This window comes from Myotis myotis, unplaced genomic scaffold (assembly GCF_014108235.1).
Source record: "Myotis myotis isolate mMyoMyo1 unplaced genomic scaffold, mMyoMyo1.p scaffold_m19_p_14, whole genome shotgun sequence".
Taxonomy (NCBI): domain Eukaryota; kingdom Metazoa; phylum Chordata; class Mammalia; order Chiroptera; family Vespertilionidae; genus Myotis; species Myotis myotis.
Genome location: NW_023416318.1, coordinates 61,619 through 80,033, shown reverse-complemented (window position 1 = coordinate 80,033; position 18,415 = coordinate 61,619). Strand labels below are relative to the sequence as shown.

Genomic DNA, 18,415 nt, shown 5'->3' with positions numbered 1-18,415 from the left:
AGTTTGGCTGTGCACACGTCTTCCTCAGACCCTGGAGATAAAGAGGAACCAACAGGGTGCTCTGGTAACTGTACAAACAGCTAGGCCTGTGGTAAAGGGACCTGGGGTAAGGTGGAAGTGATTTCCTAGGAAATCACTGGGTCTGGTAGCTGCTAGGATGACCTCAAGGACTTAGTGCGCATGTGAAAACTGGGGCTGTGATGACTTGCAGTGTGTGGGGCATGCAAACTGAATGTCCCAAATGAGAGGAGGGTTTGGATGGGGTCTGTGCTCCAGGCACCAAGCTCAGAATTGGCTAGATATTTGAGAGGTTCAGGTTCCCCCGTGCTGACTAACTGCTCACAGGTTCCAGAAAGCTAAGAAGCCAGAATCTCAAGCCATTATCAGAGGTCACATTTGAACTCTGGCTCTATTTTGTTAAGAGCCTGAGAACGTGTTATGAGACAGTTTAGTCAAGTTTAGTAACTTATGAGCTTTAGTAGGTCCTTGTGGAATGGTGATAATAATACTCATCTCACAGTGTTACTATGAAGATTAAATAAGATAATGTATATAAAAAAAAAATAAAACCACAATGAGATGTTATCTCACACCTGTCAGAATGGCTAACATCAATAAATCAACAAACAAGTGTCAAGGATGTGGAGAAAAGGGAGCCCTAGTGCACAGTTGGTGGGATTGTAAGTTGGTGCAGCCACCGTGGAAGACAGTATGAGATGCCTCAGAAAATTAAAAATAGAACTACTATATAACACAGCCATCCAATTTTTGGGTATTTACTCAAAGAAATCCAAAACATTAATTGTAAAAGACATACACACCCCTATATTTATTGCAGCATTATTTACAGTAGCCAAGATATGGAAGCAATCTAAGTTTCCACTGATAGACAAATAGATAAGGAAGGTGTGGTACATATATAGAATGGAATATTACTCAGTAATAAAAAAAGAATGAATTTTGCTATTTGTGACAACTTGGATGGACCTAGAGGGTATTATGCTAAGTGAAATAAGTCAAAAAAGATAGACAAATACCATATGATTTCACTTACAGTTTGTGGAACCAACCAACCAAACAAAAAAACAGAAACAAACTCATGAACACAGAGAATATTTTGACGGATGCTAGATGGGAGGGGGATTGGAGGCAGGTGAAAAAGGGGAGGAGATTAAAAACAGTCATGGGGATTTAAGGTACAGAATGGAGAATATAGCCAATAATATTGTAATAACTATATATGGTGTCAGATGGGTACTAGATTTCTCAGGGTGATCATTTCGTAAGGTATATAAGTGTGTAATCACTATGTTGTACACCCGCAACTCATGTAAAATTATATATCAACTGTAATTGAAAAATTTAAAAAAATTTAATCCCTAGCTGGTTTGGCTCAGTGGATAGAGTGTCAGCCTGGGGACTGAAGGGTCCCAGGTTCAATTCCAGTCAAGGGCACATACCCGGGTTGCACACTGAATCCCCAGTGGGAGGCACACAGGAGGCAGCTGATCAATGATTCTCTCATCATTGATGTTTCTATTTCTCTCTCTCTCCCCCTTTCTCTCTGAAATCAATAAAAATATATTTTAAAAAATTTAAAAAATTAAAAAGAAATAAAAGTGGTACATATATACAATGGACTATTACTTAGTCATAAAAAAGAATAAAATCTTACTATTTGCAACAACATGGATGGACCTAGAGGGTATTATGCTAAGTGAAATAAATCAGATAGAGATAGACCATATGATTTCATACCATATAATTTCACTTGTGTAGTGTCTAAAAAAACAAAATAAACAGAACGCATTAAGAAGTACAAACTGGCAGTTACAAAGTAATCACAGAGTCAGCATTGGCAATACAGCCAATATTTTGTAATAACTATATATGGTGTCGGGTGGGTACTGGTATTAACTGGGGGATCACTGTGGAAATTATATAAATGTCTAACAGCTATGCTGTGTACCTGAAGCTATAATATTGAATATCAATTGTAATTATACATTTTTTTCTAATTATTTAAAAAGGAAAGCAAACATTTGCTAACCTTTGTTCCATGACATACTTTTTACTGGGTTCATAGTGTTTCTTTAAGTGGCAAAACAAACACACAAACAAACAAACAATAGGCAATCCCTAGGTTTGGTGTGAGGAAGCAGTACCACCAAACTTCTTACACTAAAATATGATAATAGTGCAAACAAGAATTCAGCAATGCTCCCCAAAGGTTTAAACAAGCCATTTAAAAATGACATTAGGTAGATGCCATTGGGAAGAGAAGCCAACTCTGGTTGTATTTCTCTCTCCCCCCTGCAAAAGCCTTCCATAGCTCCCGTTTGCCTGCAGAATAAGGGTATATTTCTGAGAGTCTCATTCCAGGCTCCCCATAGTCTAGTCATCTTTCTAACATTATTTCCCAATGTGGTGCAATCTATGATCTCGTCAAATAGCTATTTTGTCTCCTATACATGCCTGTTCCCTCTACATGGATGCCTTTGACTAATTCCAGGGGCTGTCCATACGAGAACTTGACATTCTTTGAGTACAAACTTGGCCCAGCTTCAGAGGATCAGAACCATGTCTCCTTCCCTCCTGGATGACTGCCTTCCCAGGTTCCTCCCCTCCTTCACCTCAGTGGGAGTCAGGTCTTCTTCCATCATCCCTACAGCACTCCTGGGCTGCATGCCTCACCTTGCTTACATGTGTTAATGTCCCAGCCCAGCCTGGGGACTGCTCGAAGGCACGGGTTGTGTCTTGTCTATTTTTAAGGCTCTCCATCACCTAGCTAGATGCACAGTACATAATAGTTACCCAATACCTACTTGTGAAAGGAAGGAAGAGTGGGAGAGAAGTAATTGAAAATATTGTGAAATGGGCAAATGACCTGAATAGACACTTCTCCAAAGGGGACATACAGATGGCCAATAGAAATATGAAAAAAATGCTCAAAGTCACTAATCATCAGAGAAATGCAAATTAAAACCATGAGATATCAGCTCACATCTGTTAGAATGGCTGTCATCAATCAACAAACAACAAGTGCTGGCGAGGATGTGGAGAAAAGGGAACATTAGTTCACTGTTAGTGGGAATGCAGACTGGTGCAGGCATTATGGAAAAACAGAAGGAGTTTCCTCAAAAAAACTAAAAATGGAACTGCTGTTTGACCCAGCAATACCATTTCTGGTAATATATCCTAAAAACCCGAAACATCAATCAGAAAGAATAGATGCAGCCCTATGTTCACAGCAACATTATTTACAATAGCTAAGATTTGGAAACAGCCCAAGTGGCCATCAGCAGATGAGTGGATAAATAAGCTGTGGTATATTTACACAATGGAATACTATGCAGCTATGAAAAAGAAGGATCTCTTACCCTTTGGGACAGCATGGATGGACCTAGAGACTATTATACTAAGTGAAATAAGCCAATCAGAGAAAGACAAATATCACATGCTCTCACTTATTTGTGGAATCTAATAAGCAAAGTGAATTGACCAACAAAATAATACCTGAGGCATGGAGGCATGGAACAGACTGACATATCTTGGGGGTGGGAGGGTGGGGAATGAGAAGAGATAAACCAAAGTACTTATATACTTATATGCCTCGCCCATGGATACAGACAATAGTGTGGCGAAGGCCTAAGGGGAGGGGTGGAGGCTGGGCGGAGAGAGGTAAAGGTGGGGGGAATTGGGGACATCTGTAATACTGTCAACAACAACAAATATATATATTTAAATAAAATAAATATTGTATAGTTCTCTGGGTACTTGAGGGATGGGATGTTCTTTAAGATATGCCTCCTGCCCCTTGAATTCTGAGGGGAGTCCTCCTGGCTGGCTGAGAGTGTTTAAGCAGCCAGCCAGCCAGAACTGTGGGTCCCCTGCTCTCTGGCTAGACTCTAGGGCTCGCCTCACTTGTAGAGACCTTCCCTGTGTGTTTATCTGCCCAGTAATTGGTTATTTCCATACAAGGAGCTGAGCAGCAGCTGCCCTTCCATGCCCCTTGACTGTGACAGATGACATAACCCAGTGCCTGCAGAGCAAAGAGTGAGTGGGGACCCGCTGGCTGGGGCAAGCACACTCAGGGCTGCAGGCAGACCAGGTGGGCTTGGCGGCTCCCTTTGCCCTGTGTGCTGGGAGCAGTGTCAGGCCTCAGAGACCCCTCTGAGAATAACATCCCTGTAAGGATGTTGATCAAGGGGCTTGCTGTGAAGGTTTAACAAAAGAGAATTGGTTGAAAACATATTTCTAAGTGTGGTGTGAATGGGACTCTGTGGGGACCGGGAAACTGAGACTAGAAGAGAGACTTGCTGGCGACCAGCCAGCCACACCGTCTGGATGACGCACTTTCTCCTGGAATCCACCAGGTTTGAGGGCTTCATGTCTTTTGGATTTTCTCTTACGTGAGCTGTGAAGAAGGGGATAATGTGTTTCTGTGGAGGAAGTACCCTTTCACCCAACAGGGGTCCTCTTCCAACCCGGAGGTCTTCCTCTCCGTTGGCTGCCAGAGAAACAGTGGGTGCTGAAGCGGGGCAGAAGCTCATACTCAATGTGGCTCAGCGTGGCTACGTGACAGATGGATGGGGAACCGGGCTGGCGTCACTGAGCACTCATCCTGTGCCAGGGTCTGCGTAGTTTTCTCATTATTTCATTCAACCCTCCAGATCACTTCAAGAGTGGTACGATTTTAGAATTTCTTTTTGAAAAAAATATGTTTTTATTGATTTTCAGAGAGGAAGGGAGAGGGAGAGAGAGAGAAACATCAATGATGAGAGAGAATCATTGATTGGTTGCCTCCAGCATGCCCCCTACTGGGGACAAGCCCACAACTCCGGCATGTGCCCTGACCAAGAATGGAACCTTGATCTCCTGGTTCATAGGTCGATGCTCAACCACTGAGCCACTCAGGCCAGGCTTGGAATTTCTTTGTAATTTTCTTCTTGCTTGAATTTTTAAAATAGTATGTTTCATTAAAAAAGTAATAGTCATTAGTCTAAGAGATTATCAAGATCTAGGTGTTGCTATTCTCATTTTCACATAAGGAAACCAAGGCTCAGAGAGGTTAGAGTACTTGCTTGAGGTCATACAGGCAGTAGATACTAGAATCCGGAATTGAACCCAACCCAGACTGACTTCAGGTCTGACTTTCCATAATACCCATCCTGCCACCAGTGTAAGGAGATGGAGAGCAGAAGGACACAATTTTAAAACTTCCCATTTCTGCCTACCCGATACTTCCTTGCACACCCCACTGGAAGGAGTGGGATTTAAGTTTTCTCTCATCTCCAGATGTTGTAAATGTTTCCCTCCACGGCCCGTGTGGTTCAGGGTTCAGGATCTGGAAGAGGAGCTGCACACACATGAAAGAGAAAAGACACGAGATAATTTGGGAATATTGGGGGGCCAGGCGGGTAAGTCCAACTCAAGAGGAAGGACTTCCACCAGTGCTCAGGCTACACCAACCATTTTATAGTCAGAGGTAAACAAGGTAGTGGTTACCATAGTTACACAGTTCTTGTGAGTTTCACCTGTTTTGACCATAGTTACACTTCCTGCACTTCCCTCAGCCCATTAGCTTCCCAGGTAAGATCTGGGAGTGTTATAAGGTCAAGCCTAATTATGCTAAGAGGACTGAGCCCTCTAAGCTGGGACTTGTTTGTGACTTTGCCAGCAGGTCAACCCTATATCGGTTCCCCACATCCAGAGTCTTGCTGCTCAGAGTTGTGGCATCAGGATCACCTGGAGCTTGTTAGAAATGGAGGGTCTCGGACCCCACCCCAGACCCACTGAATTAGAATCCGGTTTTTAAAAGATCTCTGATGACGTGATGCCCACCAGAGTCTGAGAAGCCCTGCTTCGCATCACAGCTTCTCCCTTCCTTCTCAGTTAAGCCTTACCAGCAGGTGAGGTAATGGGGAGAAAGGTCGACTTCATTCTTAGGGGATCTAAATTAGGAGATTACTCACATGCTTGCTGGGCTTCTCCAACCTTTAAAGCTTGACTCCAGGCCCCAGAAGAACTGGGATGGAATCTAAAACAGGTGTGTGAGCCTGTAGACAAGAGTTTGGTAGTTAACACTTGGAACCCACTATGACAGCGGTTCTCAACCTGTGGGTCACGACCCCTTTGGTGGTCGAACGACCCTTTCACAGGGGTCGCCTAAGACCATCCTGCATATCAGATATTTACATTATGGTTCATAACAGTAGCAACATTACAGTTATGAAGTAGCAACGAAAATAATTTTATGGTTGGGTCACAACATGAGGAACGGTATTTAAAGGGCCAGAAGGTTGAGAAACGCTGCACTATGAATTCATCATGAGAAAAAGAATCATTTCAAAATCATCACATTTTATTTTCTTCTTAAAAAAATTTGTTGGAGAGAGAGAGAGAGAGAGAGAGAGAGAGAGAGAGAGAGAGAAGGAGAGATTTGTTGTTCCATTTGTTTATGCATTCATTGGTTGATTCTTGTATGTACCCTAATCAGAGATCAAACCCACAACCTTGGCGTATCAGGACAACGCTCTAACCAACTGAGCACCCAGCCAGGACACATTTTCTTCTTCTGAAAAGTAATGAGAAATTTATTATAGCAGAGTGATTGTAAAGAATCTCATATGAAAGTGACATATTATTGAACTGATATTGAATTGATTCAAGACCTGATAAGTGGTTATATACATGATTGTAAAGGTCTACCACCCAGTATGGGATGAAGTTATTTTTTTCTTATTTTTTAAATATGTTTTTATTGATTTCAGAGAGGGAGGGAGAGGGAGAGAGAGAAACATCAATGATGAGAGAGAATCAATGACCAGCTGCCTCCTGCACGCCCCCTACTGGGGATTGAGCCCGCAAGCCCAGCTTGTGCTGGGCTGGGGTGAAGTTTATTTTGCCTCACTCCAGGGCTGTGTCTCGCCTCCTCCTGGACAAAGTGGTTATTAGTGACTTTGAAGACCGGAGGGGCATTCTACTGAATTTCTTATGGACATACCTGTAGTTCATGGCAGGTAGACTATTCTCTAAGCAGGCGCTGTTGAAGTGTTTTGAGTCAGTTCCCGGGAGCCTGGAGGCAAGTGCCATGGCAGGTGTATTCGCTCCCTTTGTGCCAGGTTAGGAAGGTCTGCCCTAATGAGACACCCAGGCAGTGTCAGCCGAGAGGGCAGTGCCAGGGTGCATACCCAGTGCAGGCAGTAAGGGGGCGCTCTCTGCACAGGATTTAAAAACAATAACAAAACTAGTAAAAGTCAGTTTTCACCGTGCCCCAGCAATTCTAAACAATGTTAGAGGCGAAATACTCTCCCTTGGGAAAAAAAAAATCTATATTGCTCTAAAAAAAGAAAGATTGCTGTTGAGTAAACTTCAAATCAGCACATTTAAAATTACTTATCCTTGAACAAACATTGTATTCTGCCTGGAAGTTAATTTGGAGGACTCTCTTTTGGATCGCCAGCCCCTAACACATGCGCACTTGGCTGCACTGTTTGCTGTCAGGTAAGTTTTTAGGGTTCAGAGTTGTTGGAGCTTACGCTGGCCACAGTGATGTCTCCAATCTCCGAGACACCACCTCTCCCTGCAGTGTAAGCAGCTTAGAATTCAGCAGTAAAAGATAAAGAAGCAGAACTTCTGTTATTCTAGGTGACCACTTGGAGTTTTTATTAGCTTCTAAAAGAATATGTTTTTATTGATTTTAGAGAGGAAAGGAGAGGAAGAGAGAAAACCATCCATCGGCTGCCTCCTGCACGCCCCCTACTGGGGATGTGGGGGTTGAGCCAGCAACCTGGGCATTGTGCCCTGACAAGGAACTGAACCGGGGACATTGCGATGCATGGGATGATGCTCAACCTACTGAACCACGGAGGCCAGGGCTCATTAGCATTTAAAATGTAAAACAATGCAACAGTGTGAGAACCATGAAATGTAATATATATGTTTGGTAGGTACAAATTTTAGTTTCTACATGAAATGTGTATGTGTATATGAATATATGTACATGAATACATATCAGTGCCAGGAACACTTTGTGCCTCCCCTATCCCAGCGCTCCCCGCACTGTACGGTGATTACAGGTTCCCCTGTCCCTCTGGCCACTTGTGGGAGTCCCAGTGCCTGTAGGTCATACACCTATACTTGCCGAGTTAACTTGAAGGGCTTATATGCAGAGCTCGGTAGTGCTCCCATTTGGTTCACTTTAAAATATCTGCTAGAAAGATAGTTACAGCTAATGGCCTTTGGAAGCCTGGCCCCTCTCTCTGAAAAGTGGGAGTTTGAAGCTTAGAAAGACAAGGATGGCCCTGCCGTCTTTGAAAGGCCAGTGGCGCCCCTGGAATTTAGTCACGTTTTCTCCCTCTGTTTCCAGCCTCGTTAACTTTGTGTGCCACACCTGCTTCAAGAGGCAGGAGAAGCTCCACCACTGTGGGCAGTGCAAGTTTGCTCGTTACTGTGACCGCACCTGCCAGAAGGATGCGTGGGTAGACCACAAGAAGGAGTGCTTGGCCATCAAGAGATACGGGAAGGTGCCCAACGAGAACATCAGGTCAGAGCTGGGCCCTGCGGAAATGTTTGGGATTTCCGGATGTCAGGGGGCGGGGGTGGTGGCAGTGACAGCATTCCCAGGCCCAAGGAAGTCGGGCTAAGTGCAAAAGCAGGACAGCGCCCCCAAGAGACCGGATATGGCCACGTCTGTGAGCTCCCTTTAGGTCTGGGAGCCCGTCTAAGAGGGAGGACAGGTTAATGGCACCAAAATACAGACCCGGGCTGGAGCTGGCTGCAGACCCATTCTGTATGGCTCCCTAATATTTAATTTAAAAATATTAATCTGCCAATGTTCAAAAATTGGAAATTTCACATTTAAAAAAATGAGGTTTTTTTTGGCCTGTCTTGAAAAAAAATCTGAAGATTTGGCAAAATGAGCTAGAGCTCAATACATCTACCCTGTTTACAAAATACTGATACTGGACTGATTAGTCCAGTCTAATGGGTGACTAATGTCACCCATTAGTCTCTAATCTCTGAGCTTTGTGACATTCTTCCTAATATTTGGAGGTAGCAGACACCCCAGACCAAATCTTATTTCCCCCAATTCTATCCTGTGCTCCATGTGGGGACATCTTGGTTCTCAGGCGCCTGGGGTCCCTGGCAGGGCATCTCTGTGGAAATAACCCCATGTCCCAAATGAGAGGAAACAAGGGCCATACTTTTCCAAGGGGGTTCCTCTCCAGGGGGTTTCTGTCCTAGGCCACCAGTCCTTCCCTGGTGCCTGGCCAGTGAATGGCAGAGTTGCCAACGTGTCCCTAGGGTAAAGGCTTCATCTTGTAGGTATGGGCTGCTTACTCGTTAACAGGGGATCCTCTCTGCCCTCAGGATTAAGTACACTCCTCTGTCTCACACTCAAAGCCCTGAGCTCTCCTGAGCCCTCTGCTCCAGCCAGGCCAGATCCCTTCCTGCTTCCTGCTGATGCCATGCTCTTGGCTGCATCCAGGCCTTTGCTTATACTGTCTCTCCACCTAGATTGTCTTCTTCACCTTCTCTTTATCCAATCATTAAGAATATAAATAAGTTTACACACAAAGATCTCCCAAATGCCTCTGGAGGTTAGCATGACAGGGAATATATGTTGTCCTCATTTTACTGATGTTTGGAAAGGTTCAGGGAGGTCAAATGACTTGCCCAGGGTCACACAGGAAGAAACAGAAACAGAATTGAACCCAGGTCATTAGGCTCCTTTGCCAGTGCTCATCTCAGTAGCCAAACTACCAGGAGAGACCCAGGCTGCCATACCTCATGGTGTCCCCAGACCCCATGCAGGCTCTGCTAGACCCACATAACCTGGCTTCTGCCCACCTCTCCACCTTTATTTGTTTTCCACTCCTCACGCTCTGTGCTGCAGCCTCTTTGGTCTTCTTGCTGTTTCTTCTTCATGCCAAGCTCATGCCTCCTTCAGAGCCTTTGTACTCGCTGCTCTTTCCCCATTGCACACAGAGCTGGCTCCTTCTGTTCAGCTCGAGTGTGCCTCACCCCTGCCACCTCCCCGGGTCCCCTTGTCTTCTCCTCCACCCCCTGCCACTTTCTATCATGTTACCTGATTCTATTTTCTGCACAGCATTTAACACCAGTTTAATGATCTTTTAAACTTTTGTCTCCCCCACTATAAGAAACTTCATGATAGAAGAAATTCTGTCTATTTCAAAACTATCTTGGGCCTGGCACTGTGCCTGGCATGCATTAAGCACTCAGTACGTACTTGTTGAATGAATGGAAGCAGTGGGTCTCCCTAACCCGGCCCTTCTCCACAGGCTGGCTGCACGCATCATGTGGCGGGTGGAGAGAGAGGGCACCGGGCTCACAGAGGGCTGCCTGGTGTCCGTGGACGACCTGCAGAACCACGTGGAGAACTTTGGGGAGGAGGAGCAGAAGCAGCTGCGGGTGGACGTGGATACTTTCTTGCAGTACTGGCTGCCCCAGAGCCAGCAGTTCAGCATGCAGTACATCTCCCACATCTTTGGCGTGGTATGGTTTCTCATGAAGTGGAGGTGGGGGTGGGTGACAGCTGGGATTGTCCACCGAATAAGTTTTCAGATGCTGCCAGGCCAGAGTGGGGAGGAAGGGCCAAGAGAAGAACTGGAGGGAGACAGAGCCCTTGAATGGACAACTGTCACCCTGTCCTCTGTCCTTTTGGTCTTGCTTACTGTGAGGTCATTCCTGCCCCATCTGACGTTGGCATCCCAACAAGACTTTCCATTATCTCTGAATGGTAGATTCGGATGTTATTTTACCTCCTTGTTTATCTGCATGTCCTGTATTCTCTCCTTTCCACTTTGAAAACAAAGACCCAATTACCATCCCTTCTTGCCTATTAGTCACCTTGAAAATATGGCCCTTCCTTTTCTGAGGTCTGAGGGGAAGGATAATGGGAGTAGTGGGTGTGGAAGCCAGAGAGAGGAGAATAAGGGCCCCTCTCTCGCAGCCCTGAGAGTCCAGGAGGTGGGGGTGGGAGTCCGGAGGGTCACCAGGTCTTGGGCTGTGGGGATAGATGTCTTCATTCTGGCAGGCCCAGCACCTTCTGTGGGGTTGGTAAGCGGGCTGAAGAGGGAGGTTATTGTCATAATAACAACAGCAGGATCATAACCAACATCTCTAGTTGTTACCATGTGCCAGTGCCTCTGTAATGTCAGAGTTCCCCAGAGAAACAGTCATCTATCTATCTATCTATCTATCTATCTATCTATCTATCTATCTATCTATCTATCTATCATCTATATATCTATATCAATTATCTATCTACCTATTGACAGAGATGATTTATTTTAATGAATTCGCTCCTGAGATTGTAGAGTGTAAATTCAAAATCTGCCGATAAGCCTGCAGGCAGGACGCCCCCCAAAATAGTTGTGGTTCGAGTCCAAAGGCCGACTGCTGGCAGAATTCCTTCCTGCTCAGGGGAAGTCAGTCTTTGTTCTATTAAGTTTGTTAACTGATCACGTGAGGCCACCTACGTTGTGCAGGATAATTTGCTTTATTCCAAATCTACTGATTTAAATGCTAATCTACCCAAAAAACACCTTCACAGAAACACAGAATAATGTTTGACCAAATATGTGGGCACCGCAGCCCAGCCAAGTTGACATATAAAATTAACTACCATAGCTTCCCATGTATTATTTTATGCAAGTTTTACCACCCACGGTGAAATTCATGCCTTTAACATTCCTATTTTATGAACAGAAAGCCTAGGCCCAGAGAGATTTACATGCCTTCCACAGGCCACACAGTGAGCTGGTGTCCGTGGCAGGGCTAGAAGCGGCCTGCCTGGTGCTGGAGTTGCTACTCCTAGCACTTGGGCTCCACAGGCTTGTGTGTCATAGACCATCCTGGGTAACCCCAGGGGCCTGGGGACTGCAGCCACAGGATGGCATAATTACCGAAGTGTAGAGCTAAAAGGACCGTAGAGATCATCTGGTCCAACTCTCTCAACCTACAGATGGGAAAATGGGGCTCAGAGAAGAAAGAGATTTGACTAAGGTAACACAGCTTGTTAGTCCTGACAGGCTTAACTTCACGTATTTGCTGAATGACTGATGAGATGAATGGAGAAAGTGACAGTCCTCCAATTCTAGAGCAAATAGCCATGTGCCATATATATCAATATACACATGCAAATGTATATTTTATTATGCATAGTATGTATTTCTGTTATTATTTAAATATAAAGCAGAAATATCTGCAGTTGTCAATGTAGTTTAGGTTATATTTATTCTTATGCATTTCCATGCCCTGCTAGCAGATATTTGGAATCTGTTTCTATAAAGAACCACTTATTTTTAAGGGAAAGGAAATAAATCGAGTGTCATATAAATAATAACCAACTTGATTTGTCTTGGATTTATAAATAAATGTTGCACCCATCAGAATTTAAAATTGTGAACAGGGAGTATAAAATATCCAGCAGACGCAATAAAACAGAAATGTCAATTTTCTCTTATGAACAGCTATAGGAGTTGAGGGTAGGGAGACAAAGAAAGCAGAGGACACACACACACACACACACACACACACACACACACACACCGGAAGGCAGAGTAGTGCATGGAGAGAGAAACCAAATAGATACTGGGGAAGACTCATGTGAGACCCAGGTACAGGAAAAGGAGAGACTGTCTGAATCAACATTTCTATCTTTGGCCTTTTTATTTTTTATCATTTTTTAAAATTGATTTCAGAGAGGAAGGGAGAGGGACAGAGAGATAGAAACATCAATGATAAGAGAGAACCATTCATAGGCTACCTCCTGCCCACAACCTGGGCATGTGCCCAGATCAGGAATTGAACTGTGACCTCCTGATTCATAGGTGAATGCTCAACCACTAGACCAACTGGCCCGACATTCTTTGGCCTTTTTAGAATACAGCCACCCAAAACGTTCAAGGTAGTGCTGCATTTTAGCAAACATGGGAGTCTCCCCGATACTAATTTAGAGGGTCATTTAGAATTACACAGAGAGCAGAGACCCTTTTGTTTCCAGACTCTAAGCATTTCTGGGATGAGACTGGTTTTCTACTTTTTAAAAAACACCTTTCAGTAGCGAGGATGGTGTTGTGTCCCCAGTCTGTGTGTGTCAGCTGACTCTTTATCTTTTTCTCTGGGTAGATTAACTGCAATGGTTTCACACTCAGTGATCAGAGGGGCCTGCAGGCAGTGGGCGTGGGCATCTTCCCCAACCTGGGCCTGGTGAACCATGACTGCTGGCCCAACTGCACCGTCATCTTTAACAACGGCAAGTGAGTATGTCTCTCACTGGGGGTGCTGTGATTTGGGGTGGGGGAGAGACCTCATGGTGTTCTCGCCACTTGACTTAAGCCTAAGGTTCATGAACTAACATGGTTTTCAAATGGGAAAGAAATAGAAATTTCATTGTAGAATGTTTGTGGTTAGGAGAAAGGTAATGGGGAGGATAGCAGAGAACTCCACATGGGTAATTTCTGAGTCTCTGTATGTTTCTTGAGGTTGCCTAGATATGTGAGATAAACCTCTAACTACTATTTTAAAACTTGATGCCTTGAGGTCATTACAAAACATCAACTGAGAAGCATATGTCCGTCAAGGTCCCAGCAGAAATCCAAAGGCACAGTCAGCGTTAATCTGAAGAGAACTTAGAAGTGCGAGTAGCATTTAAGCAACTAATAAAGAATGGTGAGGTATCCAGGGTCTAGCTACAGCACGAAACCACGATCATCTCTAGCGTGGAAGGGCAAATGGAAGAAGTACTGTTTTTGTGCTTGCTGAGAGCCACAGCCACGGGAGAGGCCCTTCCAACAGCGTGGCTGTGCCTGTAGAGAAACCAGCCACTGCTAGAACCACGGTAAGGCAGAGAGGGAGCCAGGAGACCTAACAGCCCAACCGCACTCCTCCCATCTTCTGATCTCTTCCCATTGGCCAAACCCCAACCAGAAGCCAGAGGGCAAAGGAAACAGGTGATGAAGTCCTCAGAGGTCAGTTAGTGCCCTCCCCCAAATAAGGCACAGAGGGGACAGAAGGGAATTTGGGGGTGGGACACAAATGGAGAAGAGTCAGCAAAGAGTGTGAGCCCCGGTTGTCCCTGGCTCAGGCTGGGGGGATTTTGAGAACGAGGCCTGAGCAATATTGCTTTTGCTCTTAGAGACAAGCTCTTATGACAGATACAAGTTGACTGAGTTCTCAACAATGAGCAAGTTTCTCCCCAAAACTTCCTGGAAAACAAAGTCAATGGTTTCGGTTCTTAGCTTAAGATTCAAGCTTAAGCTCCAATATAGCGGGGACTCTAGTTTCCCTTTTCCTTCCTATTTCTGGAAGCAAGGGCCCACATGACACCAGGCTCCTAAGCAATTGAGAAAGTCACTCAAGACAGGGAAGTTTATTTTGGATCCAGATGATAATCTTTTTCACAGCATTTGTGTTTCCCTTCCTACGCCTCTTGGGATCACTTCATGGAATCCTCCCCAGACGAGCTGTTGTCCAGGGTTAGCCTGGTTGGTAGAGAGGGTCAAATTCACTCACGTACGGGGCTGGTCTTTCTTGAACCCCTTTCACTAAGCAATGGTGACCCAGGTTCTTCTTTTCGCTGCGTGTAACTGCCACAGGAGCGCAGAACCCTTTTTCCAGATCAGCTCCAGTGTCTGCTCGGGCTTCTATGCAGCCACTCATTTGGAGCAGCCAGGTTTCACCCGGGCTTCTTGGTTGTTGTCCAAGAGAAGGTGACTTTTCAGTCGCTGCCTAGCTGCCTGCCGTCGTGGAAAGAACACTGGTCGTGATGTTAGGAGCCCAATTCACACCTCAATCATTTTATCTACCACCTGTGTGACTTACCCAGCCTCCCTATAGGGCTCCAACTCTCCATGAGATGGACATCAAGAGGCAACACTTACTTGTCCAAGGTTCTTGTTAGTGGGATAATACGCTTCCCGTACATTTTTAAAAAAGTGCTCTACTTTTAAATGCACTGTCTCATGAGTCTTATTGCCCAGTTATAGATGAGAACAGTGAGGCCTGGGAAGGGAAGTCACTTGTCCAGGGCTGTGTACTTTTGAACTCAGAACCTCTCATTCCAAATCCAGTGAAATTTCCACTACAGTGGGGCCTTAACTTATGAGTGTCCCGACTAACGAGTTTTTTGAGATACCAGCTGTCTCTCCCCCTGATTTTTTGCATTGAGTTGATAGAGTAATTTGAGTTAACGAACTCCTTAACGAACTCCTTAACGAGCTTGGTCTCCGAACGAATTAAACTCGTAAGTGAAGGCCCCACTGTATACCAGGCACACCTTGTCAAGTGAGCCCGGCTACAGGGGCTGGACTTCAGGGGCTGGGCTACAGGGGCTGGGCTAGAGGTCGTTGTTATGGCCAAAGCTCTGATTGCATCTGAAATACTGGGCACGTTTGCTAGCCGCGCGGGGTCAGTCAATGGTAATGATTTCCATTTGGGTGTCTGTTTTGTCTTTCAGTCATGAGGCAGTGAAATCCATGTTTCACACCCAGATGAGGTGGGTCAGTTTTTGCAAACTTCCCTGCTCCTCTGACCCACCTCCCTCACTTACCCGGTTCCCAAGATGCCCCTTCCCAAGATTCTGTGGCTGCTGTCTGTCCGTATGTCCTTCTTTTTTGAATGCTGTATTTTTTGTTCTTTTTTTTAAAATTTGTTAATCCTCACCCGAGGATATTTTTTTCCATTGCTTTTTCAGAGAGAGAGAGAGTGAAAAGGAGGGAGGGAAGGAGGAGAGACAGAGAAGAGAGAGAGAGAGAAACATTGATGTGAGAGAGACACATAGATTGGTTGCCTCCCCCATGTACCCCAACTGGGTTTGGGAATCAAATCTGAGACCCTTTGGTGCTTGGGTCTATGCTCTAACCACTGAGCTGCCGGCCAGGCCTATTCTTAATGCATTTAATCATTTTGTTCTTTACTCACCCACTACCTGACATGCTTTTGTTTTCCATTTTAAAACAATGTTTTTTATTGATTTTAGAGAGAGAGGAAGGGAGAGAGAAAGAGGAACATCAATGTGACAGACTGCCTCCTGCACTCCCCCTACTGGGGATTGAGCCTGCAATCTAGGCACCTGCCCTGACCGGGAATTGAACTGTCAGCCTTTTTGTGTATGTGACGATGCTCAACCAACTGAGTCACACTGGCCAGGGCTACTTTGTTTTCTTCCTTTCTCCTCTTTCACTCCTTACTTCTTTCGTTCCTCCAACCTCAAAGTGCAACTGTTTCTTCTGGTCCACATCATCTTGGCAAAAACCCAGGTTTATCCCTCTAAACCCTGCTTGCCATGAAGTGAGGACTGCTGATACTACTGACCTACTAAAGGACTATGTGTTTGCTTATAACCCCCAACCTCTCACCCAGACTGGGTTCTGAAAATCGCACCCATAACTGTGATATTTTGATAAATATTTATTCATAGCATTCCGTTTACTGCGCTGGCCAGCTATGAATTCGTGGTTTAGATTAGATTTTACTCTTGACTTTTCTTAATCACTACCAAAAGGTCCCAGATGGGTCTTTTTCTCAAATGGGGCTTAAAAGTACTTGAAATGCTCTTTGGATTTAGAACAAAATGCTGCATGGGGGTTCGTGCTTTGGGAATGCAGGGGAGGAGTGGTTTGTGAACCTGAGACTGTGTTGGCATGCATTGCACGTGACTTTGAATGATTCACATCATCTGGGCATTTTGTTCCACATCCATAGAGCAAAGGTCAAGATGAGAGCATCTCTAGGGACCTTCCAAACCTCTAAAAAACGCTTAAATTGCTTGCCTACTTGTGGCTCAATTGACTGAACTATAAAATTGCAGAGCATTACGGATGGGAGGGGTCTGGGGTCCAGAATGGAGCGGTAATCACTATTCATTCCCTGACTCCAAATTCCCAGTTAGTAAATGGGGTATGCATTTTTCATATTTAAGTGACATTAAATTAATTTGGTTTTGAAAATTCGTTAATAGCATTGAAATAATTTGAGACATTCTGAAACCTTGTATGAACTGGCTTAACCATGATGGAAAGTAAAGCTATTGGAAACCCTAACTTATTGACCATTGAGTCACTGTTGAATGGGGATATGTTACTATGGTGAACTGCCTCTGTAAAAGGGGCAGGTTAGCAGTTTACTTACCCAACCAGGACCAAATGCCAAAGATCCACACTCAACCTTGGCTCTAAAGTTGCTCTCATGGACCTACTTAGGACATCATCAGAGTCCTAGAATTGAGGGCTTTGGTGCACCTCACTTCCCATGCATTGCAGGCTCAGGAGGCCGACTGAACACCATCAGGCCAATACGATGAGGTGAGGTGTGAATGGCACTTGAGTTCTAATCTTGACTCTGTGGCCAAAGTATGTAGGACCTTTGGGGATGTTACTTCACCTCTCTGGGTATCAGCGCCCTCATTTTTGAACTGAGAAGATGGATTCCCTGCAGTTTGGACATATTAGGATTCCAAGCAGACCTCGGAGTAGAATCACCGGGCCCTCCCCTCCCTCTTGCCTTTCATCACTTCAGTAACAGCTGCTGCCAAAAATTGGGGTGGGAAGAAAGGGAGGAAGGAACAGGAGATGAAGGGGAGCTTGCATCTTGGCAGGTGCCATTTGAGTTGTTTTTATATATAGTGTCACATTTATTTGGCATGTCAGTGGACTCCTCTTTGAGAGAAGGCATGTCACCTCTGACACTTGGACATGCATGTCACTGCTGTTCAGTAGCTGCCTGCTTGATTGTCACTTTGGAGCACAAAGGGAATGCCTCTGGCTGGGACCCTTCTGTGGTGCTGAAATTGTGTCCCGGCCTTTCTCATGGTGTCTGACAGCTGCTCTGGGAAGTAAAAGAAATGATCATGGACCTCTCTGCAGATGCTCTGCCCAGCCTCTGCAACCTGCCACTCACTCTCTGGGGGATCGTTTCTACTGGGTGGTGAGGCCCCAGGATCCTGGGGAGACACAGGAGCACAACTCAGGGCTCACCACTTGTTTTCTGTAGCTTCTGGCCTGGTGCATGGCTGAGAGGCCCACAGGCTGATCTCTGCATGATTGGCTAATCTGGGTGTCAGTTTCACCAGGGGCTTTTGTTTTCAGCATATTCTACATCTATTACATGGCAGAGTGGGCTGTGCTGTAGGTCATTGGAGGGTCAGGTCTAGGCTGGAAGGGAGCTGAAATGCCATCTGCTCTTGCTAACCACCTTCGACCACAAAGCCCTGTCCCCCAATAAACACAAAAGTGAACAATGCATCAGACTAACAGAGCCAGCCTTTGCTGAATAAGTCTCCTCAACCACTGGTTGAGGTAAGAAGGGACTTGCAGTCACTCACAGAATAGGCCAAGATGGATGATCACTGAATGTGTGTGTTTCTGAGCGAGCAGTCCCCAAACTA

General features: G+C 45.2%; 1 protein-coding gene across 2 annotated transcripts in view; it reads left to right on the top strand.

Moving 5' to 3' along the window:
* Nucleotides 1-18,415, top strand: part of SMYD1 (SET and MYND domain containing 1) — a 40,961-nt gene that overhangs the window by 10,866 nt on the left and 11,680 nt on the right. Inside the window, exons 2-5 of one of the 2 annotated variants that reach the window (XM_036333872.1) lie at nt 8,372-8,548; nt 10,308-10,521; nt 13,159-13,289; nt 15,488-15,526. In XM_036333872.1, the coding sequence (XP_036189765.1) occupies nt 8,372-8,548; nt 10,308-10,521; nt 13,159-13,289; nt 15,488-15,526 (561 nt within the window). The remainder of the gene's footprint in view (nt 1-8,371; nt 8,549-10,307; nt 10,522-13,158; nt 13,290-15,487; nt 15,527-18,415) is intronic. The other variant, XM_036333873.1, reaches the window with a different exon arrangement.